This window comes from Leiobunum rupestre, chromosome 2, assembly GCF_980474605.1.
Source record: "Leiobunum rupestre chromosome 2, qqLeiRupe1.1.hap1, whole genome shotgun sequence".
Lineage (NCBI taxonomy): Eukaryota > Metazoa > Arthropoda > Arachnida > Opiliones > Sclerosomatidae > Leiobunum > Leiobunum rupestre.
The window spans coordinates 68,322,845-68,350,440 of record NC_143385.1 but is presented as its reverse complement, the minus strand read 5'-3'; the positions used below and the strand labels follow the sequence as shown (position 1 = coordinate 68,350,440).

Below are 27,596 nucleotides of genomic sequence, written 5' to 3'. Positions count from 1 at the left end.
TTCAGTATATTAATAATTAAAAGATTTTCAAGTCCCTTTGAAATATCATTGTCATATTAGTGCTTCAAAAAATAGTAAACCACATAACACCATGACTTAGATAAACTAACGTACGACAGTTCTGTACAAGTATCCATTTATTAAAATAACTTAACAAAGACAACATTAAAAATGCCGAGAAATAGGTTATCATTTTATAGCATGGTAGTTTCTACGTTTAATCCATTAAATAGAAACAATACTGATTGAATGTCAACCACAGGAGCAGGTCAACAACTTATACCCAAGTCAAAATACACGCGAAAAATATACGCCAAGGCTTTACGTTAAACGCTTTAATCTATTAAAAACTATGAAAAATCTCTTCTTACCTTTATGAAATTAAACACGATGGGTTCCCACTTTGCACCATCGTTTGCTGCTAGCTCACCAACTAATCATAAACTTTTTTAATACAAAAAACGCGTTAAATCTTTACCGGTTCTTGATCTTGAGAGTCAAGACGACGCGAAACAGCCAGCAGAATGGAAAGAGCAAAGAAAAGTCAAAAGAAGCCATTGAAATGATAGCGCCATCTATTAGCTGTTACGCGATTATTTTCAATATCAACCAATCACAAAATGATTAAAATTATGGTGGGAAATTTAAATAAAAATAAAAAATTCAAAAAGTTTAAAACACGTGATTTAATAATGATCATTTTCTTACATTATTTAATTGTAAATTTAAAAAACTTTCAGGGGCATTGTATTTCTTAGCATCAAAAAACTGCCAAATTTTGCTTTTACTCGTGTCAAACTCGTATTCTTGACAACTCCAATGAATTAACGGAATCCATCTATTAAATCAAATACGAATTAGACTATATTAAGTCATTACGAAATATGAAAAAACCTACCCGCTGTATTTTATGCATTTCTTAGTGGGATAATTCATTTCAAAACACTTTGTCTGAAGCATGTTGAAATATATACTGCCAATTGTGTTAGCACAATTCACGTTTGTTTTTAATAGGCATTCTTGAAAGTCCCGATCACAGTCACAGAGGCTTCTATAATTTTAAATCATAATAAAATAAATAATAAAATTCCACTTCAATATTTAAGACTTACGATGTGTAAAGAGCTCTATTTTTCAGACCATATTTTTCACCCCGAGATGGAATAGAATCGTTGCAATGATCGTGAGTTCTACAACATTTATCAGCTTCAATAGCAGTTCCTAGATCTTCATAATCAGCAGCAACTGAACCAGCTCCGCACCATTTTGTTCCTAGGTTACATAATTATTTAGTATGAAAGATACTATCAATAGTTTAAATTCAACTAGCGAATGAAAATTACCAGGGAAGATAAATAGACCATCAAAAAAGCCCCTGTTTAAACTAGAGTCATCACCGACTTTGGTCTTGGTATGCATATGCAAACGCCCTTCCTCAAACTCTTTGTACAAAAACTCCGAACAAGCATCCACCAGCTTTGTCATGGCCTGTTTATCAACTGTTTTGACATGTTCAGCAGGAATATCTACCAGTAAACGTTGGACTACGTCTCTATTTAAAACGAATAATTTAATTAAAATCATGACTTAGCCGCGATTAATTACCATTAAACTTACTCATCGCCAATTAAAAAGCAATCCATCAGTTCTTCTTGACCCAAATCATTTTGAGCGTAAATAATTTCCACCGTTCTATGTCCCTTTTGTTCTCTATACAAAACAGTTTCATATTTGACTAGAAATTCGTTGTCTAAAGCATTATGCTCTAAAACTTTCAGTGAACTGTCAATTGGTACAATTTTATCTACATTAATGGAATTAGCGATAACAGAGTCATCATGAGAATTGTATTGGGCAGTCGGATCTAAAACTTTGCCCAGTGCTACGGCAACGCAAAGGAAAGACAAGCAAAGTACAATCAAAGCTCTCATCTACAATTTAAGAAATACAAAAATTAATTTGAAGCCATGGTAATATTTCAATTATTTTAAAACTAAAAACGGACAGTTACCTCAACCCATTCTTGTTAGAGCTTAAAAAGTAATTTAAAATATTAGCACTTACCTTCGCTAAACTTTGTCAATACTGAAAGCGAGTAGTACACCGAGTGACAGTCAAATAACTGGATTTTAACTATTTATATAGTGTTGAGCATTATCTTAAAAATAATAAAACAACAGAGGGCTAGGCATTGAATAAACTTGGCAGGGGGGCTTTTAAAGCCATAAACAAAAGCAACCTAAATTGTTTTACAACTTAACAGTAGTTTTTAAGAGGCACTTAAGCTGACTCGTATGATATTTGGAGATTAGCTTATCCATATAATCCATGCTCCAGAACTTGAACAACAACAACGTTAAAATTAAAGAAACTTTTATTCAAACTAAGATAAAACTCGCAATTTTTTTCTTGCAAAATATCTTTATCCAAACTATCTTTTAAGTGGCAAAAACGAAACTATTTACAAGAAAATTGGAAGATTAGGAAATTCCTTGGTTTCTTTTTTTTGGTTCAGTATCACAACTGTCTCGCAGTAGCGAACGATTATATAGCAGCGATTGTCCTTGATTTTGGAACACAGGCTTGCCTTACACTCATTTCCTACAAAATTCAAGACACAATTAGCAATGCTTAATAATTAATTACAGGAAAAAGTATTTAAATAGTTACGAAGACATACCCAAGTATCAAGGAAAGAACTTATGGAAGTTTTCTGAGGCATACTGCTGATATGCGAGGAGAAAACGCTCTTGATACTTTGCAGGAATGGTGTTGATTCTAAATTAAAATTATTATATTTTACTAAAGAATAGCAGCTATGGAAGACGTTCACAAATTACCTAATGCAAAAATTTACTTTCTCAACAGCCCTCCCTTGTAAGAAAGAGCAACCATTGGTAAGACCTCATCCCGAAATTAAGTAACAAATACTCTGACCTCCCCTCCATTATAACAGCATAAACTTTAAATTTATTGAACTACTTTCAAAAATTAAGTCTATCAAAAGCATTATAACTTAAAGTATTTCTAACACCATTACTCCATGCGGTCACTATGTTATGCAATTTGTGAAGGGCACCTAATATTTCATCCCACAATTATTTAACTCCTGATGTTTACCAACGAAATGTAAGTGAAGAAACTAACTTACCATATTCTTCTTGGTCAATATGACATTTAGGAGGCCGATCTGGGTAGTTTTCTGGAACTGTTATATTAATCGGCGGAACACATGGTAAGTTTTTATCTTCTATTATTACAAAAAAAGAGTTATAACAAAATGAAACACAAGTTATATAATCATACTGAAAAACATACCTAATTGACAAATTAAATGAACTGTCTTAGACCCATTATGTTGCACAGGGTCCATCTGTACTTTAAATCGCTGATCCAACCTCGCAATCTCGCCCTGCAATACATCAGCAATTTCATTGGGATCTTCCTCCTGTTTACGACGCTTCGGAGGTGGACTCGGAACTCTTTAAATGGTAACAAACAGCATTTTGGATCTTAGTGTCTTATAATTTCTTTAAAAATCGTTTTTAGATTTCATTACCTGGGACTAGGACCACAGAGAGCGGCTATAACTGGTCCAAATGTCCTTTGCAACGTATGATTGATCAAAGGAGTTTTTATTTGTTTCTCAATAGCATCCAAAAGTGGTTGGAAGATATTTTGCTCTTGGGGTTTAACCATTCCAGGAGCGCCACTCATTTGTTGGGGCTGTTGCATAATACCATCAGTCTTAATGAATAATTGTTTGTTAGTTTATACATAGGACCAGTTTATGGCAATTGTCCAATTTCAAGTAAATTTTAATATTAGCTAATTTTACAACAGCACACCATTGTACTGGAACTTAAATATATTCAAGTCTATACTATTTACCTATAAGTATGTCTCTTAATCGAAGACTTTCCCTAGAGGCCAGGAAATGTCAAAGGTACTGTGAGACCCAAAAACGAGCGAACGCAAGTCCGCTTTGCGACTGGCTACCAGAAAAAACTATCCATAGGAAATGTAATACTTATGTAACAATATTCTAGAGTTAAGTGAATGACTTTAGCCTTAAAATAGTCTAAAAGCGTTGTAAAATTAGCCGTTTCAAATCTTTTGACACTGACCGCTTTAAATTTCATGTCCAAACGTTCCAAGACTTGTTCACACTTCAGTAACGTATCCATGGTACATCTTTTACTGGGATCAGTTAAGATTTCAAGCAAGCCTTTCAATCTACCATGTTCCCTCTTTTTGTCTATCATTTTGGGTTGGGGTTCTATCATTAGATTCATAAGTGGTTGTTCTAACCAAGAAATACCACACTCGAAAAAGAAAACAACCTTCGTCTTTCTCCATCCTAGTTATCATGCGTCGTAAGGGGTCTACGAATTTCTGGAGTTGCTTTAACTTCTCGAGGTACATATGATCATCCGTCATTTGGCGATTCGAAGGGCTGGGAGTTGGTGCTATCTGAGCTGTAAGGTATTGTTTGTCGTGTTAGAAGTGACTTTGATGGTATTACAAGTGACTTTTATGGGGTATGTAAAAGGGGCTAAAGTACCTGGAGTATTAAGTGTACTTCCAGGTGAAGGAACCCCAGCAACTGGTGTTCGACTTTGGAAGTTTCCACCTGGCGATGGACTGGCCACATAACCAAGGGGGGACGCTGTCATTTGAGCTCTAAGACGAAGGTTTACCAGTGAGCTTTAATCCCTCTAAAGACTCAAAAATTAATAATCAAGTAAACAAACCTGGATAAACTGGAAGGATTCTGCATGGGTGGCACGGGCGATGGAATGGGTTGATTGCTACCAGGTCCTTGGTTTTGCATTTGTAAGCCAGCCTAGAAGAACAAACACGATGAAAACAGAAACCCTCAAAGTATTAAAAGATTTAAGAGTATATGAAACTAACCGGTACAGGACTGTGGCACTGGAATTGTGGTCCTTGAGGGGGTTGTTGGAACTGACCAGCAGGGCTGGGTTGCTGAACCATAGGCGAACCCGGTCCAGCGTGCATCTGTTGAGGAACTTGCTGCCTCATTCTTTGGGCCTGCATTTGAGGGGTCATGAGGAGTTGGGCTCGCTGCATCGGCGGGCCGTGAGGATGCTGTTGCTGTTGCGCCTGTTGTTGCGCAAGTTGTTGTTGATGTTGCTGTTGCTGCTGGGCTTGTTGTTGATGTTGTTGTTGTTGCTGAGCTTGTTGTTGAGCTTGCTGCTGGGCCTGTTGAGCTTGCTGCTGAGGAGTTAACTGACCAACGACGCTAGACATAACTATTAAACGCAACAAAGTAATCGTTAGAACTTCTCCAGATGTTACGACTAGCTACTCTGTTAGCATATATAAAATTGTAATTATGTAAAAATTAACTGTTTTACTAGCGTGCGAAAGTCTGTCTAGATTGTAACTACATTTGCCACTTCGAGTTAAAAAACGGTATCGTGTTTAAACAATATATTTTTAAATTAATATTGCGTCTAAAGCCGCATCAAATTTCTCTTTCAGATATCCAATTACTACACTATTCCAAAGAATATTTACAGAAATATTCCGAAAACGCGGTGAAATTTGATATTTTGCTCAATAATGATGGGGAAAATTGGGGTTTATAATTTGGAATATCATCTTTCATTGAATTATGCAGTTATTCAAGTCTATTCTGGAACGGGTTAGTGGGTTGAAATATAAAGCAAACACAGTACCAGAGTCCCTTAAAACATATAATAAACCCCACAAAAAGTGTAATGAACCTCTCAAAAAACATGTAATAAACACCCAAATAAGCCCCACAGATGACATGTAATAAGCCCCACAGATGACGTGTAATAAGCCCCACAGATGACGTGTAATAAGCCCCACAGATGACGCGTAATAAGCCCCGCAGATGACGCGTAATAACCCCCGCAGATGACGCGTAATAACCCCCGCAGATGACGCGTAATAACCCCCGCAGATGACGCGTAATAACCCCCGCAGATGACGCGTAATAACCCCCGCAGATGACGCGTAATAACCCCCGCAGATGACGCGTAATAACCCCCGCAGATGACGCGTAATAACCCCCGCAGATGACGCGTAATAACCCCCGCAGATGACGCGTAATAACCCCCGCAGATGACGCGTAATAACCCCCGCAGATGACGCGTAATAACCCCCGCAGATGACGCGTAATAACCCCCGCAGATGACGCGTATAACCCCCGCAGATAACGCGTAATAAGCCCCGCAGATAACGCGTAATAAGCCCCGCAGATGACGCGTAATAACCCCCGCAGATGACGCGTAATAAGCCCCACAGATAACGTGTAATAATCCCCAAAACAAGCAATAAACACCCAAAAACATGAAATAGTAGCGAAACTCACATCTGTTTTGTTGAACCACCATTGGATTCATGCCTGGTTGTCCCATCGTTTGAATCATGCCAGGTTGGGTCATTCCTTGAGGCATTCCTTGTTGTTGAGTCATGATCTGTCCAGGAATTTGACCCAAAAGTTGATTCGGAGGACGAGGTGGTCCTTGACCGATCAAAGTGCTATTTCCACCCTGACTGGCCAAACTTTGCAAAGCACTCATGGGGTCCGAACCCTGGATCGAAGGAGGGCCCCCGGGACCTCCGGGTCCGGGCCCGGGCCCAGGTTGACCCGGAACGATGCCCTGATTCTTTTTGGAATCTACAAAATAAAAGATAAAAAAACCGTTAGTAAAATTTAAATCTAACAACTCTAAATCCTAAGAAAAAACCACAAACTTTCAAGGGTTACCAAAAAAATTACCAAAATATCTAAAGAAATTAAATGGTAGTTCCTTAAACAGTTCTTCTGAAGTTCCATATTCAGTTCTATAGTTGATTTTATAAAATGTCTTTACACTTGCCCAACTTGTTGAAATGTTGCCCTGGAATAGTTCAGCCAATGCCTACGAATGAGTTCATAAACTCTTTAGTGGGAGAGAAAACGGATCCACAGCTGAAGCGGGGAGGCAACATTTCAACAAGATGGCCAAGGTTATTTTATAAAAAAAAAACTATTCTTGCCAACCTTGCTAGAATATATCTATCGGCACCTGCATCCAGTGTTGATTGTGAAAGGCTGTTATAAGTACAACCGGAAAGCTACTTACAAAATTAAGAAATAGACTTAAGCCAAGCCTTGTTCAATAACTGGCCTTTTTGACGGGAAATGTCAGGTTGTGGCAATAAAATCTTATCATCAGGTAGTTAATCGAGTATTTTATTATTTTTAAATGTTTTTCCTGCAAATATTTTTCGAATACCGGTATCGGCCAATATCGGCTTCGCTTTAGCCGATATTGGCCGATACCGGTATTAGAAAAATAGGCCGATATATCGGTGCATCCCTAATACAGGTCTATATAAAATCCATAGACAGATCTATGTACGTTCTATATACCGGTCTACATAAATTCCATATACCGGTCTACATAAATTCCATATACAGGTCTGTATACGTTCCATATACAGGTCTGTATACGTTCCATATACAGGTCTGTATACGTTCCATATACAGGTCTGTATACGTTCCATATACAGGTCTGTATACGTTCCATATACAGGTCTGTATACGTTCCATATACAGGTCTGTATACGTTCCATATACAGGTCTGTATACGTTCCATATACAGGTCTGTATACGTTCCATATACAGGTCTGTATACGTTCCATATACAGGTCTGTATACGTTCCATATACAGGTCTGTATACGTTCCATATACAGGTCTGTATACGTTCCATATACAGGTCTGTATACGTTCCATATACAGGTCTCTATACGTTCCATATACAGGTCTCTATACGTTCCATATACAGGTCTCTATACGTTCCATATACAGGTCTCTATACGTTCCATATACAGGTCTCTATACGTTCCATATACAGGTCTCTATACGTTCCATATACAGGTCTCTATACGTTCCATATACAGGTCTCTATACGTTCCATATACAGGTCTCTATACGTTCCATATACAGGTCTCTATACGTTCCATATACAGGTCTCTATACGTTCCATATACAGGTCTCTATACGTTCCATATACAGGTCTCTATACGTTCCATATACAGGTCTCTATACGTTCCATATACAGGTCTCTATACGTTCCATATACAGGTCTCTATACGTTCCATATACAGGTCTCTATACGTTCCATATACAGGTCTCTATACGTTCCATATACAGGTCTCTATACGTTCCATATACAGGTCTGTATACGTTCCATATACAGGTCTGTATACGTTCCATATACAGGTCTCTATACGTTCCATATACAGGTCTCTATACGTTCCATATACAGGTCTCTATACGTTCCATATACAGGTCTCTATACGTTCCATATACAGGTCTGTATACGTTCCATATACAGGTCTGTATACGTTCCATATACAGGTCTGTATACGTTCCATATACAGGTCTGTATACGTTCCATATACAGGTCTGTATACGTTCCATATACAGGTCTGTATACGTTCCATATACAGGTCTGTATACGTTCCATATACAGGTCTGTATACGTTCCATATACAGGTCTCTATACGTTCCATATACAGGTCTTTATACGTTCCATATACAGGTCTCTATACGTTCCATATACAGGTCTTTATACGTTCCATATACAGGTCTTTATACGTTCCATATACAGGTCTTTATACGTTCCATATACAGGTCTTTATACGTTCCATATACAGGTCTCTATACGTTCCATATACAGGTCTCTATACGTTAAATGTATTATGTAATATTCCATATTCGAAAATTAGGCCGATATATCGGTGCATCTCTAATGGGTTCCCTATAGTAGTGTATATAAATTCTATATAGAGGGCTATGTAACTTCTACAAATAGTTCTACAGCAGTTCTATAGAATTTCTATAAGTTTAGTTAAGGAAATAACCTTACGAAATTAGCCTACATTTGACCTACAAACGCCTGTAAAGTTGTCCGAGCCGAAATGCGCCGTTCAGAACGTAACCTACAATTAGAGCCAGATTCGGAGAAGAGTTACCTAAGAGGCCTGTCAAAGGCGGGAGAGTTATCGGGGAGCCGTTCGTTTCGGGTGTCAAGTGACCTGGATAGCATAGCAAACGCAGAATCCTCCGGATAAGATGGACCCAATACATCCATATCTGATATTGGATTACTCCAAGTTTATTACTTTTGGGAGATGAAAATCGGGTGTGTGTCCCTTCCCGCATTTCCCGTTCCGAGCCATGCGGTGTTTGCTTTATAACTCCTACGCTTAAATCACGCGCTGTCACCATAGATTGTCATTTGGCCATTACTCTCCTATACAAATGGACACTATTTATCTTGATAGCGCTGGCGATGGCGGGATTCGGGAGATAGGGGCACGCGCAACGTCCATCGCGTCGTCATAAAGACACAAATCTCGCTTGGGGTTTTCTATGCAGATATCGACCATTTACCAATCTTAGTTGACAGTATGGCGCGGAGCTGCGATTGTATTTAAAGCTAATTGCCTCATTCGCTCCTTTGATGATGCGGTCAAGTTAGGTTGACTAGCGTCCGTATTGATAAACGTTATCTGACATAATGGATGAAGGTTGGCGGTATGGATAAAAAAAAACCAAGAATGGAATTCGGAAAATAGGCCGATTTTGTAGTTTTATAAGTACTATCGGCTCGGAATTGTATGGGGTGAACTTAGCTGACGGTTCTGTTAAACTTTGGTAACATGGTAAAGTTTGCGTACATTAGATTTAATAGACGTTTTCACTAAAAAAGATATGATGAAGGAAATAGACCAATTTTGTAGCTTTATCAATACTGTCAGCTCGAAATGGTATAGGGTCAGCTTAACTGACGGTTCTGTTAAAGGTTCGTAACACGGCAAAGTTTGCGTGCATTAGATTTATTAGACGCGTTCACTAACAAAGAGATGATGAAGAAAATAGGCCAATTTTGTAGCTTCAAGTATACTGCCAGCTCAGGTTGGTATGAGGTCAGCTTAGCTGACGGTTCTGTTAAAGGCTTGTACAGGTGGTAAAGTCTGCGTACATTAGACTTATTAGACGTGTTCACTAACAAATATACTGTCAGCTCGGGTTGGTATGAGGTCAACTTTGCTTACGGTTTTGTTAAAGGTTGGTAATAATAAAAATAATAATAATTTATTAGAAATGTTCTGCAACGAAGAGATGAAGAAAATAGACCAATTTTTACCTTTAATTATACTGTCAGCTACGAATGGTATTAAATAAGTATGAATCAGCTTATCTGGCTGTTCTGTTAAAGGTTGGTAACGCGGTAAAATCTGCATACATACATATTTTATTATACCCGTTCCGTAACAATTAGAATGAAGAAAATAGGAAAACTTTTGAGTTTAACAGTACTGCCAGCTAAGATTGGTACTAAATCGGTATGGCTCAACTTTGAGGGTACAGTAAAAGGTTGTTAGCACGGCCCAGTCTGCATACATTAATGATTTATGTAAGACAAGAGATACGGAAGAAAAATAGGCAAATTTCCCCTTTCATATCTACAGTCAAGTAACGTTGGGCATACATTTCAAAGGGACCTCCTTGGCTATCGGTACAGCCAACCTTAACGTCACAAGTCATAATAACCGTCATAGAAATTACATTGTCAGTACGTTTAACCGCTCTGTCAACCAACCCTGTCATAATACGCCATAGGTATAGCCTATAGGTTACGGATTAAAGTCAGTGCATGATACGCCGAAGACCAATGGGACTAGCCTTTACCAACGCTGCAAAGCGCCACTGACTATAATAACGCGGGCGACAAGCTAATATGAAAGCGCGAGAAAGCTCTGAGGTAATATCAGAGTTCCCCGTGGGCCTAATCAAGTTGAATTGCCCAGAGCGCGAGGACAAGAAGACGAAAATCAATAAAGGGCCAGCTCACTCCGAACTCCGCAGGGGTATCTGGGTTGGCTTAGGCGCACAGCGCAGGAATGCAGCGGGGAAAACCAACATTCGGGGCGGCTCGCGCTAAGCCTAAGCACCTGGCCCCCAAACGAAGTTATCAATGAAATACTTAAATTAGCGCCACATAGTGGCGGGGGCGGAAACTAGCGGCCGACGATATTAAAAATAAATTGTTACATTTGTTTCTTTGGGCCGCGAAAACCGCTATATTTTGGCGATGAGTCAAATTACTTTAGACGTAACTAAAAGATACATAATATTAAATTAGCATAAATAATATTTAACCAACTAAACCCTTATCCCTAGAGTAGAGACTGTATGGCGGCCTTTCCGGGGCCCTAAAACTGGCTGGGGGCCCTGGGCTGTAGACCATTTAGCCCATGCCTTAAGACGGCCCTGATTAGCCTAGCTGATTATTATTATTATTATTATTATTTTGATACCTGATATCGACTTCAGGGAATGTAATAGACCATTCTATAAAATCCGAGGTAAATTGGCCAAACACTTTGCAAAGACTTTAAAGCTATTGCTGTAGGACTGGCAACTTTCATTATTCTTTGGTTTTAAGAATTTGGTTTATGTTTCGTCCTTATTTGGGCTAGACATATTACATTTTTTTAGCTTGAGTGACCAGCCAACCCACATAGTGCCGCTTGTAAGAACCTTGCAGCCAACCAGTGTTGCGTGTTTGCCAGATCAAAGATAATAATGAGCCGCCCTCGTCCATGAGAAACCGAACCAAACCTTAAAAAAAAACAGGGTTGCCACAAAATTTTCAGGTTCAAATTACCTGACCATTTTAAGAGATTTTCCTGGAATTTTTAGGGTTAAAAGTTTTATTTTATATTTTACTTTTAACAGAAATTAATAAATTTAAATGGACTTATATTTCAGTAAAAAGGTTATTGCAATGTTGAAAAAATTAGGAAATAAATGATAATCATGTCATAGATCTAGAGTAAAATTACCTTAAAAAAGTGTCAAGATAAAATTGAATTCAATGACTTTTACAAATTCTTAAAATTCACCGCTGCCTACGTTAATTAACGTAGCGAATTCACTAACTAGCCCATTTTTAAACTCCCTGGTTTCTCTGACGTGAAATAACCACATAAGTAGTATTTTATAGAATGGTTTATTTTCTCCGTTGTCTCGCGATTGCAGGGCTTAGCGAAAATTAAACCGTTTTTTTATGTTTAAACCAACGCTTACTTTGACAAAATTGTGATGAATCATCGGATCAGGATGAAAAAATGGATTGTTAAAAAAGCCCATTTTAGGTCGAAATTCCAGCTACATTTACTAAGAACTATAGGATTGGATGAATTTGACTAATTCAGTGATTTAAGTCTCACGTGACGCGACGTCATCCATGATTTTCCGCATCGAGAAAAAACCCGCACAAAATGGCGGCCATAGCCAAAGCTACGAGGTGAAATTAGTCTATAGGAGGAAAAGATAAACCAAAAAAATATTTAATTTTTAAGGGTTATAAAATACCACTTAATATTAAACGCGTGTGATTACATGAAAAATGTAAAATTTACAAAACGTAAAAACGAAATTTTTTTCAATGTAAAAGCTTTTAAAATTAATTATTTTATATATTTTGGAACATCAGCGGGAACCGGCGAATAGAGCATAGCGCCGATTTTATTTGGGCCAGCGGCGGCGTTATTTTTTTTCGGCGGCGGCGGCGCGAAGGGGCAAAAGTTTCTCCCCCCTTTGAAAATTTTGGGAAAAAAAATTAATTTAAATCAGGGGGAACAAAATATAACGGCGGCGGATATAATTTGGGTGGCGGCGCGCTGAAAAGAAAATGACTCGCCGGCGGCGGCGTTTCGGCGGCAGTGAAAATAGCGGCGACCGCGGCGTTGGATCGGCGGCGCACCTTAAAGTAAAAGACTCGGCGGCGGTTCGGCGCTAGTAAAAATTTCGTAGACGGCGGTCTTGGATCGGCGGCGCGCCTAAATGTAAATGACTCGGCGGCGGCGTTTCGGCCCCAGTGAAAATATCGTGGACGGCGGCGTTGGATCGGCGGCGCGCCTAAAAGTATATGACTCGGCGGCGGCAGCGGTTCGGCGCCAGTGAAAATATCGTGGACGGCGGCGTTGGATCGGTGGCGCGCCTAAAAGTATATGACTCGGCGGCAGCAGCGGTTCGGCGCCAGTGAAAATATCGGCGGCGTTGGATCCGAGGGGTCGGACATTTACCAAAATCCCGTACACTTTGTCTAGAATCGCTAAATCTTTTAACTCTCTCTATGGTAAATTAATATTGAAATCCTAAAATCACTTCAAAAAGTAATGATAAAATCGCCAACATCTCTACGAAATCCCGAAATCCCGTACAAAATAATGGCTAGTGTCCAACCCCTCGGTTGGATCGGCGGCGCACCGAAAAGTAAATGACTCGGCGCCAGAGAAAATATCGGCAAGATAGGTAGATTAAGCCTTCTCGTAAGAAACATTTTATATACTTTTGCAGGTAGTAAAAAAAATGCGTTAAACTAAGTGTTACTTATGACAGAAACTGAATATTTAAAAATCGTTAAAATGGTTTATTTTGCGTTGTTCATCTCTATTTAAAACTATATGAACCAGTCTGGCTAAACCAGTTTAAAATGGTAGCTTCAAAACTAGTTTTTTTATAAACCTTTTTTTCTTCAGCAGTTTATTTTTTTTTTAAATTCTCGCTGCAACACGTTTTGAAGAAGGCATTAGAGAGATTAAGCAGAGCGTTCTTGAAGTTTGAACGACAACGTTCGCGAAAAAAGTTCTTTAAAATCGATTAGCTTTGATTTCAGTTCAACGATTCCAATAGAATTTTTACGCATTTTAAAATTTATTTTGGATAAACCAGGGTACACGACGACAAGAAAAACGTTCTTAAAGATACTAAATCGCGAAGAAATATTCTTTAAAATAGATTAAGCGTCATTTCAGTTCAACGGCTAATGTTTACGATTCCAATAGAATTTTTACGCATTGAATTAATTTTTGATAAACCAGGGTACACGACGACAAGAAAAATGTTCTAAAAGACCTAGTATTTCTCCTGCCTATCACCATTGAAATCTTCTTACCCTCGATGCTTCACAAATAATTTTTATTTAAAAGCAATTAAGTTAATTTAGTTCTTTTTAATTATGTTTGATAAACCAGGGTACACGACGACAAAAAAATATTCTTAAAGGATACTAAATCGCTTAGAAAAGTTCTTTAAAATCGATTAAGATTAATTTTAGTTCTTTTTAAATTATTTTTGATAAACCAGGGTACACGACGACACGAAAAATATTCTTAAAGGATACTAAATCGCTTAGAAAAGTTCTTTAAAATCGATTAAGATTAATTTGGTTTATCAAAAATAATTTAAAAATAATCAAGAGTACACGACGACAAGAAAAATATTCTTAAAGGATACTAAATCGCTTAGAAAAGTTCTTTAAAATCGATTAAGATTAATTTTAGTTATTTTTAAATTATTTTTGATAAACCAGGGTACACGACGACACGAAAAAACATTCTTAAAGGACACTAAATCGCTTAGAAAAATTCTTTAAAATCGATTAAGATTAATTTTGGTTATTTTTAAATTATTTTTGATAAACCAGAGTACACGACGACAAGAAAAACGTTCATAAAGGATACTAAATCGCGGAGAAAATTCTTTAAAATCGATTAAGAGTAATTTTAGTTCATTTTAAATTATGTTTGATAAACCAGGGTACAGGACGACAAGAATAACGTTCTTAAGCGATACTAAATCGAAGAAAAATTCTTTAAAATCGATTAAGATTAATTTTGGTTCTTTTTAAATTATTTTTGATAAACCAGGGTACACGACGACAAAAAAATATTCTTAAAGGATACTAAATCGCTTAGAAAAGTTCTTTAAAATCGATTAAGATTAATTTTGGTTCTTTTTAAATTATTTTTGATAAACCAGGGTACACGACGACAAAAAAATATTCTTAAAGGATACTAAATCGCTTAGAAAAGTTCTTTAAAATCGATTAAGATTAATTTTAGTTCTTTTTAAATTATTTTTGATAAACCAGGGTACACGACGACACGAAAAAACATTCTTAAAGGACACTAAATCGCTTAGAAAAATTCTTTAAAATCGATTAAGATTAATTTGGTTTATCAAAAATAATTTAAAAATAATCAAGAGTACACGACGACAAGAAAAATATTCTTAAAGGATACTAAATCGCTTAGAAAAGTTCTTTAAAATCGATTAAGATTAATTTTAGTTATTTTTAAATTATTTTTGATAAACCAGGGTACACGACGACACGAAAAAACATTCTTAAAGGACACTAAATCGCTTAGAAAAATTCTTTAAAATCGATTAAGATTAATTTTGGTTATTTTTAAATTATTTTTGATAAACCAGAGTACACGACGACAAGAAAAACGTTCATAAAGGATACTAAATCGCGGAGAAAATTCTTTAAAATCGATTAAGAGTAATTTTAGTTCATTTTAAATTATGTTTGATAAACCAGGGTACAGGACGACAAGAATAACGTTCTTAAGCGATACTAAATCGAAGAAAAATTCTTTAAAATCGATTAAGATTAATTTTGGTTCTTTTTAAATTATTTTTGATAAACCAGGGTACACGACGACAAAAAAATATTCTTAAAGGATACTAAATCGCTTAGAAAAGTTCTTTAAAATCGATTAAGATTAATTTTGGTTCTTTTTAAATTATTTTTGATAAACCAGGGTACACGACGACAAAAAAATATTCTTAAAGGATACTAAATCGCTTAGAAAAGTTCTTTAAAATCGATTAAGATTAATTTTAGTTCTTTTTAAATTATTTTTGATAAACCAGGGTACACGACGACACGAAAAAACATTCTTAAAGGACACTAAATCGCTTAGAAAAATTCTTTAAAATCGATTAAGATTAATTTGGTTTATCAAAAATAATTTAAAAATAATCAAGAGTACACGACGACAAGAAAAACATTCATAAAGGATACTAAATCGCGGAGAAAATTCTTTAAAATCGATTAAGAGTAATTTTAGTTCATTTTAAATTATGTTTGATAAACCAGGGTACAGGACGACAAGAAAAACGTTCTTAAGCGATACTAAATCGAAGAAAAATTCTTTAAAATCGATTAAGATTAATTTTGGTTCTTTTTAAATTATTTTTGATAAACCAGGGTACACGACGACAAGAAAAACGTTCTTAAGCGATACTAAATCGAAGAAAAATTCTTTAAAATCGATTAAGATTAATTTTGGTTCTTTTTAAATTATTTTTGATAAACCAGGGTACACGACGACAAGAAAAACGTTCTTAAGCGATACTAAATCGAAGAAAAATTCTTTAAAATCGATTAAGATTAATTTTGGTTCTTTTTAAATTATTTTTGATAAACCAGGGTACACGACGACAAGAAAAACGTTCTTAAGCGATACTAAATCGAAGAAAAATTCTTTAAAATCGATTAAGATTAATTTTGGTTCTTTTTAAATTATTTTTGATAAACCAGGGTACACGACGACAAGAAAAACGATCTTAAAGGATACTAAATCGCGGAGAAAAATTCTTTAAAATCGATTAAATGTGATTTCAGTTCAATGGATAATGTTTACGATTCCAATAAAATATTAACACATTTTGATAATTAGTTAAACCGTACACGAAGCGTGGTTTTAGTTCAATTTATAACGATTACGATTCCAATAGAATTTTTAAACATTTTTTAAATTTAGTTCAACTAAGGTACACGACGCAAAAAAACCGTTAAAATAGGTTAAAACTGATTTCAGTTCAATGGCTAAGGATTCCAATGTAATTTTTACAAACTTTAGATATTTCGATAAACCGGGGTACACGACGACAATATAAACTTGCTTAAACAATACTAAATCGGGAATAAAAATTCTTTTAAAATCGATTAAGCGTGAGTTCAGTTCAACGTCTAATTATTAAGATTCCAATAGAATTTTAACACACTTTAGACATTTTGATAAACCAAAGTACACGACGACCATGAAATCGTGCTTGAACATTACTAAATCGCGCTGTTAGCATTATCTAAAATAAAAAAATTCGATTTCGTGTACGCTGGTTTACCTCAAATATCTCAGATTTACATTTGGCATAAATTGTACCAAGTCCTAGGCGCAGTTCAATTTGTAAACCAATATTTACTTTTTTTAACAGACATGTTGGGTAGAAAAAGATTTGATGATCTGGAAAATTGTAATATTCAGTATTATTTATTTAAACATCACAAAAGAAACATCTGGAGCGTTTTGCTGAAACTCTCCATTAAGTAATTTGTAAATTTAAACTTCATCTCGCTCAGACAACGTAATAAAAAAACTGGCTCGACTAGTCTCGCCACAAGAAATCATGTTATTCACCCTTATAATGAAAGAACTGTCTGCAATAAATATACGTCATTTGAAATATATATTGGAAGCTCGAGGATATGTTATAATACTTCAATAATTAACGTTATTAGTTAATTTAAATTTAAAGCTGATAATAAAATTGTTAAATATTTCGGTTTTTATCCTGGCCTTAATGTTCTCTCAACGCCGTCAAAGCTTATGATGCGGTGCTAACGATGGCGTTGTGGTAATAAATTAGTTTTAAAAAATATAATAATTATTATTATTATTTGTTTATTGTGCAAAGAAAAAATAGTTTAAGTTATTACAAAAAATTAAACTGAGCACAACACAATCTCCCCTTACCCAAGTAGGGCTTGTATTTAACGGGAGGTATCAAACTATTAGATATAATTAGTTTTTCGGCAGCAGGTGTAAAATGGTCAGATTTTAGACGTCTAATTTTATTTAAGTTAAGGTATAATTAAATATAGCCAACCAACCATGCTTTAAAATATTTACTATCAAAAATTTACAATTGCGAACGCCTAAAATTTTCTTTAATTTCTAATCTAAAAATTTACGCGTAAATACCTGTTAGAAAAAGAAATGTCAAGGTTGCCATAAATTTTCGAATTGAAATTTCCTGCCTTATCAACGGTCTCTCATTAATATTTCCTTATATTTTTCCTGATTTTTATAGACCTAAATTTTGGGTTTTTAACTGAAACTTTAGTATTAAAATATGATTAAAACATTTTCACAATAAATTAAATTCGATGAGTTTTTACTTATTGAATTTTCCTTGACTTTTTACGCCTATTTTCCATTGGTCCAACTTTTCCAAATTAAAAACTAAGCTAAATATGATTTAAAACCGATTTAAACATAATTAAAAATAAGCTAAATATGATTTAAAACTGAGCTAAATATGATTTCAAACTAAGCTAAATATGATTTGAAACTGAGCAAAATATGATTTTGAAACTGAGCTAAATATGATTTCAAACTAAGCTAAATATGATTTGAAACTGAGCAAAATATGATTTTGAAACCGAGCTAAATATGATTTTGAAACCGAGCAAAATATGATTTTGAAACCGAGCAAAATATGATTTAAAACTGAGCAAAACATGATTTTGAAAGCGAGCAAAATATGATTTAAAACTGAGGAAAATATGATTTTGAAACCGAGCAAAATATGATTTAAAACTGAGCTAAATATGATTTAAAACTGAGCTAAATATGATTTCAAACTAAGCTAAATATGATTTCAAACTAAGCTAAATATGATTTCAAACTAAGCTAAATATGATTTCAAACTAAGCTAAATATGATTTCAAACTAAGCTAAATATGATTTTAAACTAAGCTAAATATGATTTCAAACTAAGCTAAATATGATTTCAAACTAAGCTAAATATGATTTTAAACTAATCTAGATAAGATTTAAAATAAATCTAAACAAGATTTAAAACAAATCAAAATAAGATGTTTAAAAAAATTAAATAAGATTTAAAACAATTTAATATAAGATATAAAACTAAAATAAATTTCTTTAAACGTAGGAAAACTTTTATTAACACTGAGATAAATTGCATTTAAGTAAAGTTCCAAATAAAATATGAAAGATTTTGAAACTGAAATAAAAATGGGTTAAGTATAATTAACGTAAAAAAAAATCCAAATAAACCTAACGCGCCTTAACATATGGAGTTTTTAGGCTAAGTCAACATCCAAGAATCAACTATAATATAAACCCTTAGAACGCGTCGAATATTATTTGCATAATATAATCAGCCCACACATTCTTGCAGGAGCTGATAAACAGTTTTAAATTACGAAAACAACTGAAAAACTAGTTTAAGTGAGAATATATAACGACGGAATTTCCGTAACGATAAAAAAATTCTTAGCAATTTTAAATGGTTCTATTTCACATGACTGGAGAAATTTTTCATTTAAAAAAATTGTTTTTCATACTAAATTTCAGCTCAAAATTAGTCTAGAGCTATTTAAGAATTAATAAGCTTTCAGTCAAAATTCACAACTTAATATTATATTCTTAAAATAAAAAACAAACCATATAAATTAAATTTTAAAAATATATATTAAAAGTTTGCTAGTATTAAAACATAATAAAACTAAAACAATCCGAAAAAATGCGGAAAAATCGAAACGGAAATGACGTAATAAAAAGCGGAAACGCGGGATATAAAGCAAGGATTAACAATATACTCACACGATAGGTAGAACATTTTTTTCTCCGCTTTTAGTTTAGACACAACACAACTCTGACATGTTAGTTTTGACACTCGTAGAGTTAAAATTTTAACAGTAAATGGAAGACCAAGTTTAACTATAAACTATTTAAGTTACCCGCGAATTCAACTATTTAATGAGAGCCTGAGAGGTAGTTAAAAATTCTTTAAAATTCGAGTTATATATTATTTACAACGGTCGGTTATTGAAGTAGCACCATTAGATTTTTTTAAATATTTTCTCTGTAATTTTAACGATAAATTAAATTAAATTTGAAGATTCAATTCCCGTGATTGCGTTTTTAAAACGTTATAATTAACTTTAAATTATAAGCCTCGGTTACGCCGTCTTCCCTGAGAATCTCTTGGAAATGTTTTTGCGTCTCGTGAACGCGTTTCTCGGAAATATCGTATACGCCTTAACCCTCGGTCGGGCGACCGCCGTACGAACACCGCTCCGAAAACCGCGTCTTGCAGAACGTGACAGCCGGACTTAACGTTAAGCCTCGGTCCCCCAAAAATTTCCAAACACATTCCAAGGAGTAGAAAAAGTATGGTAAAGTTTCGAGGTCTCGAAGTTCGGAACGGAACGCGGCGGCGTTTGACGTAACAGGAGACGCCGTGTCAGCGGCGAATTACCGCGCGAGGGCCGGGCTACGGATACCATAGAACGCCGTACGAAGCTCGCCCGTCGACCTAAATAATAGGGCGGGGGGACGGCAAAGGGTAAAATGCGCCCTGGAGCGACGGGGAAAAGAAATAGGCGGTACCGGGGCTTTTCGTCGATAAGCGATGAAAAGCGGAAAGTTGCCCCGGGCGACAACGCATCGGCGCGCGGCGAAGATCGGAGCCAAGCGCGTCCCGGCCGAGGCGGTGCCTGCACGGTACGGAGCTGATCCCGTGCCGAGGCTTACAGGGTTGCCCGCCCGACAAACAAACTACTACGAAAATCGGGTAATCCAATTTTTCCCAGTCAAAATTTCGGCTCCTCAAGCTTCGGAAGCGTATGGATTTGACCGAAGAAATGTCCGGATTGGAACTTGAGAAACGAAGAGTTTGTTCAGAGCGGGCCCGGACCACGGTAAAATAATAATTGATGGCCTGGTCCCATGTAAAACAATAGCTCCATCCCTCCAAGAGTGTGCTTAAGACTTCAGCGACGAGGAAATTGGAAGGGTCCAAACCCGGGCCCCAAAAGATAAGTTTTCTTAAGTATTATTAACGCAAGTTTTTGGAGGAGAAACTTGGAAAAGGGCCCCAGCCTGGCCATAATCTAAACGGGCCCCAGAAGCTTACGCCGGCTGTCCCACTCTCTTTTGGTTTCCTTACATTTTCAATATCACGCACGCGTCGTAATCGAAAATCGCCAAATTGGGCTATGGACCCTCTCGACGGGCAACACTGCCCGGGGAAACCCGATATTATAATTCAACGGCGTTCTCGAAAGGCCGCGCACCGCGATCGGCGCAGATTCGGACGGCAAAGGCGTGGGTTAAAGCCGGCCGAACCTTACGATAGATTCTCGATAATCGTATTATTAATGGAAATAAAAATTGCATTCGGTGGTGGTACACACTATCCCCCCCCCCTCCCCTCGCAGTACACTTCGGAGATTTTTACCCCTGGAACCCTGGAAGGGAGTGGGGGAGAAGAGACCCTGCAATTTTTAACCGATTCATTAAATATACTTTTTTTTTAAACTAACTCTTTCATTTAAAATGGAAAACTTCAAAGCGAAACTTATTTTGGATCTTTATTAATGTTTTTCTTTCATTTTTAGTCATTCTCAAAACCCGGATTTAAAATATTTAAAAACGCGAGGTCATAGATTTTATTTTATTTTATTTTATTAGTCATGGAATAATATTTTTTTTTATAAATATAAATAAATTACAATTACTGCTACGTTCAGTTAAGAGTATGAAATAATTAAAAAAAATACTTAACAATATTGCCATGATATTTTATGAAGCCAATGGATGTTCTCAGCCATATGGTAGTGAAAATTTATGACACATTTATGAAATATATTGTTTCTTTTTTCAGGTATTCCTAAGGTAGGGTCTCTTATCAATTCGCAAAAGTTCCATTCTGCAAGTACAGCACAAAATGGGCTTATCTGTAATCGACATTATGGCGAAATCTATTTAAGTAAACACCCGGCTAAGTTTGACAGTAGACGCTAGGAGGCGTTTCCTTTCTCTGGTGACGACGTCACTCGGTGTATAGCCCCCCATAAAATATTCCCCCAAAGAGCCAATACTCATGGCATAATATTATAGACTTTTGGTTATGCTGATTGAAATTTTAACCTTACTTTAAATTCCTCGATTTTTAAACCCTTTCTTAACGCTAACTAAGACAAAATAATTATAAAATATTAAATAGGATTGCAAAGTTGACCATTAATATAAAATATTTCAAAAATTTAATTATGATTTTCTAAACGTAAGCGATTAACTTGCTTCACACTTATAACTATTATATTACTGATGGTATTACACCAAAATACACTACACAGCGTTGCCACAATATTCTGATTCAAATTCCCTGACCATTTTAAGTTATTTTCCCTATCCATTTTAACTTTTACATTTATCGGAAAGTTAATAAATTTAAACAACTTATATCTCAGTACAAAGGTTCTTTCAACGTTAAAATTCTTTAAGGGACCTAAATAATAACAGAACTTGCCATAGATCTAAAGTAAAATTACCATAAAAAAAAGTGTCAATATAAAATTAAATTCCCTAAACTGCTACAAATTCTTAAAATTAACCGAATTTTTAGGGCCATTTTTAATTTCCTTGTTTTCCCTGACGTGTGGCAACCCTGTTTCACCGACTGGTACGTGCAAACTAGCATTAGTGTAAATAAGGGGGAAGGAAACCCCCTAAGCTTAGCTTTGTCTATAATTAATTTCCACCCCCCCCCGTTCCTAAATGTACTCTGATCACCCCCTTTCGAAGGATATCTGTCTACGCCACTGACAACAGACTAGAATGAAGACAGACGGGTACAGTTTGTTAGCTTCAAAATAATGCGGATACGTGTCTGGACTCATCCCCGAAATCGATATTTTTATGTTAGGAGGAACAACGACAAATCCTTTAAGCAAACAGTGGTATTAAGGAGGCCTGAGTAAATATTATACTTGAATCGACCAAGGCCTATGTCCAAGGCTTACCCAAAAAAAAAGAATCAAATCGAAGATTTTTAGTAATATAAAATTGTTAACAAAAGCGACAAAAGACATTTTTTCAAAAGAGCCTACGTTTATAAATAAAACCCATTCATTTGAAGCAGGAGGGGTTCTAGTTTTACAGCGTTTGTTAATTGAAAAGATAGCTAATTAGAACATCCGCAAGGGGGCGGGCCTTAGCAGTTTCTCGCGTCACCTTTAAGCTCCGCCTTTTCCTAATAATCAATTAATGTAACTTTCGGAAATGAGGTTGAATTGCAATATTAAAAAGTTCCCGAGAACCGAATGAGAAAACATGTTAATTGTAAGCAACTTCCTAATTGTGCAGTCCAAATAATCCCCTCGCGTTTCGAACTAGATTTGTTTACGCAAATTTCCCCATTACTGGTTGCTATGGCGACTTAATCGAACTGAATATTCAAATGAGAATCACGTCATATTTCCGGCGAAAACTTTATTTACGTACAATTTCATCCATCTTGAGAGTTACAAAATGAATACAAAAAAACATAACTAACTAACTATAGTAATTAATTAATTGTAATTTAGTTAAATGGGGGATGGGCGTCATAAGCCTTGGATAATATTATATACGAAACATGACAAAAGAAAAGGAACATTTTTGAGTTTTTGGCGCGACAAATATTTTCGAAACTGTATGCCATGGAGAAAAATAAGGAATCGTATTGTTCAAATAATTTTAAGGCAGCCGAAAGGGAGGGGGCGGCTGACAATGAAGGGGGTAAGCACTCGATCTTTTAATGGGCGTGAAACGTCGTGACGACGTCCAAATGATGGGAGGGGCTGACAATGAAGGGGGTAAGCACTCCTTATTTAATTGGCGTGCAACGGCCTGATGACGTCAAAAAGTTGAAAGGGGGTTGACAATGAAGGGGGTACGCACTCGATCTTTATCGCGCGTGATGACTTTAAAATTTGTCCGGCCTCATCACGGTGACGCGTTAAAATTATTTTACATCACGATTCCTTACGTTTTTCTTTTTCATTATCCGGATTAGGTAAGGCCTAGTTGACGTAGACTCTTTGAACCCCAGTTGGTGGTTCCCGGCAGATGGGGCACAAAACGCGTCCGGCCACGCCTCTAGTAATTTTATTGGTACAAGCACCGCACGTGCAGAAATGTCCGCAAGTTAAAAAGAGGTATCTTCTTTCGTTTTCGGCACAAACGACGCAAGGGGACTGGGTGGCCTCGACGTCGTTCTCTTCAACGAGGCCGATCTTCGGATTGTTGTTGGGCGCAGGACGCTCGTAAAGTTGACTTTGCAGTTGGCGCCTGCGAGCCGCGCGACGCATCAACAGGCGGACACGCGTGGGGGCGCTCACGGTGCCGACTCGAAGAATAACGTCATCGAAAGACCTTGAAAACTCGCTGTGAATGTCGGCGTTATCGCCGCTACCATTAGCCGACATCTGATTGGTCCTTCTAGCTGGAACGTTGTTGGCCTCCAAGACGTCGTTCATGATGGCTATTTCGGAGGCTAGATCTCTAGTAGCTCGATTTAAGTCAGCTCTAGCCGATTCTTCGATAGCTTGACTTCCCACTGCTCTGGCTCTGGAAATTAGGGTTCTCGCTCTGGTTATTTCGGCTAAAGGTTCAGCGAAAGAGGTTGCGGCTGGAACTCCGTCTGCTCTGAATCGTACTGGTGCGAGCCGTGGTTCTGGTATCCAGGAAAGAGACGTTTCGGTTCTGGCACGAATGGGCGCAGCCTCCTGTACTTGGACAGGTGGTGGCGGTGGCCTTGGCGCTCCTATATGGGCCCTTATGCCAGCATAGAGGTCTAAAAGTGTTCGAGCAGCGACGTCTGGAGTCGAAGGTAAGCTGGAACTACTGGAAAACGGAGTAATATCCTGGAATTCGTCTTGAGGTCGATCTGACGGTGTTGGAACCGAATGTGGCGGTGGCCGCGAAGGTAAAGTAGTCGTATACGGTGGTGGTAACTCTTGGACGGAATTTCTAGTGGCGGGATCGGCCGATGCCAGGGTCAAAGCCGAAAATAAGCCCACTGGTGGGGCGGCTGGGTATTCTTGAGTAACGGTAGCCAATGAGGCTGGGTAAGGAGGAGGCAATCTACGAACTGAAGATGGTGCTTGAGTTTGGGAAAATTCTTCCAACTCTCGGGGTAATTCTATTCGGTTCTCTTTCATTTCCGGGAGTACTAGAAGTTGCCTGTAAGGGTTTTGGCTTTGAGCATACTGTCTCTGAACTTGTTGGAATTCTTCTATTTGTTGGGTTAGCTCCGGCTGTGTTTGGACAAATGCCCCTTGCGCTCGAAGATACGCCACTTGAACTCGTTCAAATTCGTCCAATTGTTGGGATACTTCGGGTGTCGGTTGGACAACATTGTTGGGTGGTGGCATCTGAGCTTGCCACGGTTGCGGACGCTGTGCTGATCCTTGATTCATGGCCCCTAAGAAAAAATCGCTTTTGCAACGACGGTTGTAATCGATGGTAGGGTATTTTAACGCGAGACAAAATTCAACCCAAAAAAATGTACAACGAAAGCCCCCAAATTACTCAGCATTACCGATTTGATCATCACAAACTTAAAAATTATCTCTGACGTCCTGTTGGAAGCGATCGGATAAAATATGAAACTTCGAGCCTAAACCTTACCACAACGATAATTTGGTTTTAATGCTGCTAAAAACTCCTAAATACTGTAATTTCAACATTTAATTGGAAATATCAGTGGTACTTTGAGACACAAAGCTTGAAATGGGAGGACACTGAAGGTTTATTTTAAGCTACACCTTCCAAGTTTCTGATAAGTGATAGAGAGGCTTTTATTTTTATCAAGAAGTAAAAGTGGGAGGGACAAAGATATGATTTGGCTGAAGCTTACAGTAAATCATGGAGTAACAAGAAATGATATTGCAGTAGCCAATAGTCAATGTGATTTTGGTAGCCATATTGTCAAGAAATATCTACTGGGTAAGCCTTGTTGATGAGATAGTGGTCTATGAATTATAATGAGCCCTTACAAATATAATTACTTATAATTTTGATTATATTTTTCTGATAACACATTATCTTATCTTGATTTTGAAATTAATTTAAGTAGATGAAATTTTTAGTAATAAAAATGCACCCGCCAAAAGCAAGACATTAAACACTAGAACAAACATCAAACAATAACCAAAATGTAAGCGCATTTGAGGATAAAGAAATAGAAATAAACATGCCTGAGAATTAATACGAGAGCAGGTACAAAATATCGCCATAATATAAAGAAGAGCCATATTGACAAAAAATAAGAAAAATCCATTCTTATGGATTTGGTCTTTTCATGGAGACCCTGGCGCCATCTACAGCTGTACTATGTAACTATTTTTCAAGTCAAATAACTAGTTTTTTTCCTTGCTTATTCTTCATATGTAGAAATATTTTCCTCTAATTGAATACAATTTCCACAAAAATTAATGAGAAAGCTAAGTTTTTTAAACCTAAAAATAACTTAAATCTTACGAAAACATGTCATGAACCCCAAATCCGCAAGAGTTGAATTATAAATTTTAGTGATAATAAAAATTGCATTCAGGGCCAAGGAGCAACTACCCGCAATTACAAAAAAAAACCACTCTGCGCAAACCCTTACATGCAAAAAAAATGTACTCACTGTCTTTAATGTGAATTAGAATTCGCGCTACCAATGAAAGGTACTCCTCCTAAATCACAATGGTTTGGTTTTGTTAAGTGTAATTTTACCGATAATGTCTTAATGATGTGAATTTCATTACAATACCTTTGAGCGGGCTTTTTGGAAAACATGGGTTTCCATTTCCGCCACAGTCTTTTGTGTGGGATTGCCAGCTTGACGTATTGCTTCATCGCTACAAAATTAATCTTACGATTAAACATAACACTATTGAGAACATTTAACCAAAAATAGAAGAAGTAGAGGGCAACCTAGACCATGGGAAGGACTTATTTTCACAGAACCCGACCCTCCTCTTCTTACTCACAAGACAAAACGAAACTAGCGCGTTATGCAACTTACTAACTGTATACTTAGCCTTGGCATAAAGTAAATCAAAACCAAGGCGTATAAAGCGTACATAATCCATATTATCAAATATTTATGAAACCAAAACGCAAAACAGCGATTTAAGATGAATTTCTAATGTAAATTATTAAATAAACACTCACATTTTAGTACGAACACTTTGCCGAAAATTTTTATGATGCCAAGACTCTCCTTGATTGTCCGCCATGTTAACCGCCAACATAGAGAACACCGCCAAGTACGCTTACTAACGTTGTTGCCAGGCCCTGAAAATCATGTTTACGTACCAAGTAAGAAAATAAATTATCAAGTTCGGAAAAAAATGGTTGATAATTTTTATTTTCGTAAAGCTTGACCGTAAGTTATATAGAAAAAAAAACTTAAATAACTTTGGCTTAGTTCAGTTAGACACTCAACGGAGAAGAAACAGTTTTTCTTAAAAAATATTTTTGTTTAGAGTTTAGACCATTGTTCGTCGTGGCGTAGAATCTGGCTGAACGTTTTTTGTAACTATTGCCATATTTAGAAAATTGCCTTGAAATTATCGACGTCTACCATAATTATCTTAATGTCTGGCAACGCTAACGCCTAGTGATTCACCGAGTCACGGCCAACTTTGATCACGCGCTGTTCGCGCTACTACGGCCAACACATTCGTCGAAATTCCGCGAGCAAGGATTTTCCCCCTATAAACTGTACTATAATGTGTAGGAGTTCAGCGCCACGCTCGGTGGTTATATTGTCTTCAATGTAAAAACTATACTAAAAATAATAATCCGCTAGGGGCGCTGACGTCATACACAT

At 36.6% G+C, this 27,596-nt stretch overlaps 2 protein-coding genes across 7 annotated transcripts; both read right to left on the bottom strand.

The window, feature by feature from the left end:
* Positions 1–662: 662 nt before the first annotated feature.
* LOC149958867 (phospholipase A2-like) lies at positions 663–2,126 on the bottom strand. 2 transcript variants are annotated; one of them, XM_090165071.1, is made up of 6 exons: positions 2,065–2,126; positions 1,618–1,931; positions 1,344–1,552; positions 1,113–1,272; positions 899–1,051; positions 663–838 (listed from the first exon to the last, which is right to left on the bottom strand). In XM_090165071.1, the coding sequence occupies exons 2-6, from the start codon at positions 1,929–1,931 to the stop codon at positions 697–699; spliced, it is 978 nt and encodes a 325-aa protein (XP_090021197.1). In that variant the 5' UTR covers positions 2,065–2,126; the 3' UTR covers positions 663–696. The 2 variants fall into 2 exon arrangements, with proteins under 2 accessions (XP_090021197.1, XP_090021198.1); XM_090165072.1 differs by having other exon boundaries at positions 2,012–2,087.
* Positions 2,127–2,356: 230 nt separating this feature from the next.
* On the bottom strand, positions 2,357–27,030 carry LOC149958866 (mediator of RNA polymerase II transcription subunit 15-like). 5 transcript variants are annotated; one of them, XM_090166263.1, is made up of 14 exons: positions 26,936–27,030; positions 26,532–26,619; positions 26,406–26,454; positions 6,368–6,676; positions 4,918–5,276; positions 4,755–4,846; positions 4,565–4,683; positions 4,344–4,478; positions 4,128–4,279; positions 3,560–3,747; positions 3,319–3,482; positions 3,152–3,250; positions 2,681–2,778; positions 2,357–2,601 (listed from the first exon to the last, which is right to left on the bottom strand). In XM_090166263.1, exons 1-14 carry the CDS (start codon positions 27,013–27,015, stop codon positions 2,545–2,547), a joined length of 1,989 nt encoding a protein of 662 aa, XP_090022389.1. In that variant the 5' UTR covers positions 27,016–27,030; the 3' UTR covers positions 2,357–2,544. The 5 variants fall into 5 exon arrangements, with proteins under 5 accessions (XP_090022389.1, XP_090022391.1, XP_090022390.1 ...); XM_090166265.1 differs by having other exon boundaries at positions 4,128–4,258; XM_090166264.1 differs by having other exon boundaries at positions 4,924–5,276.
* Positions 27,031–27,596: the final 566 nt, after the last annotated feature.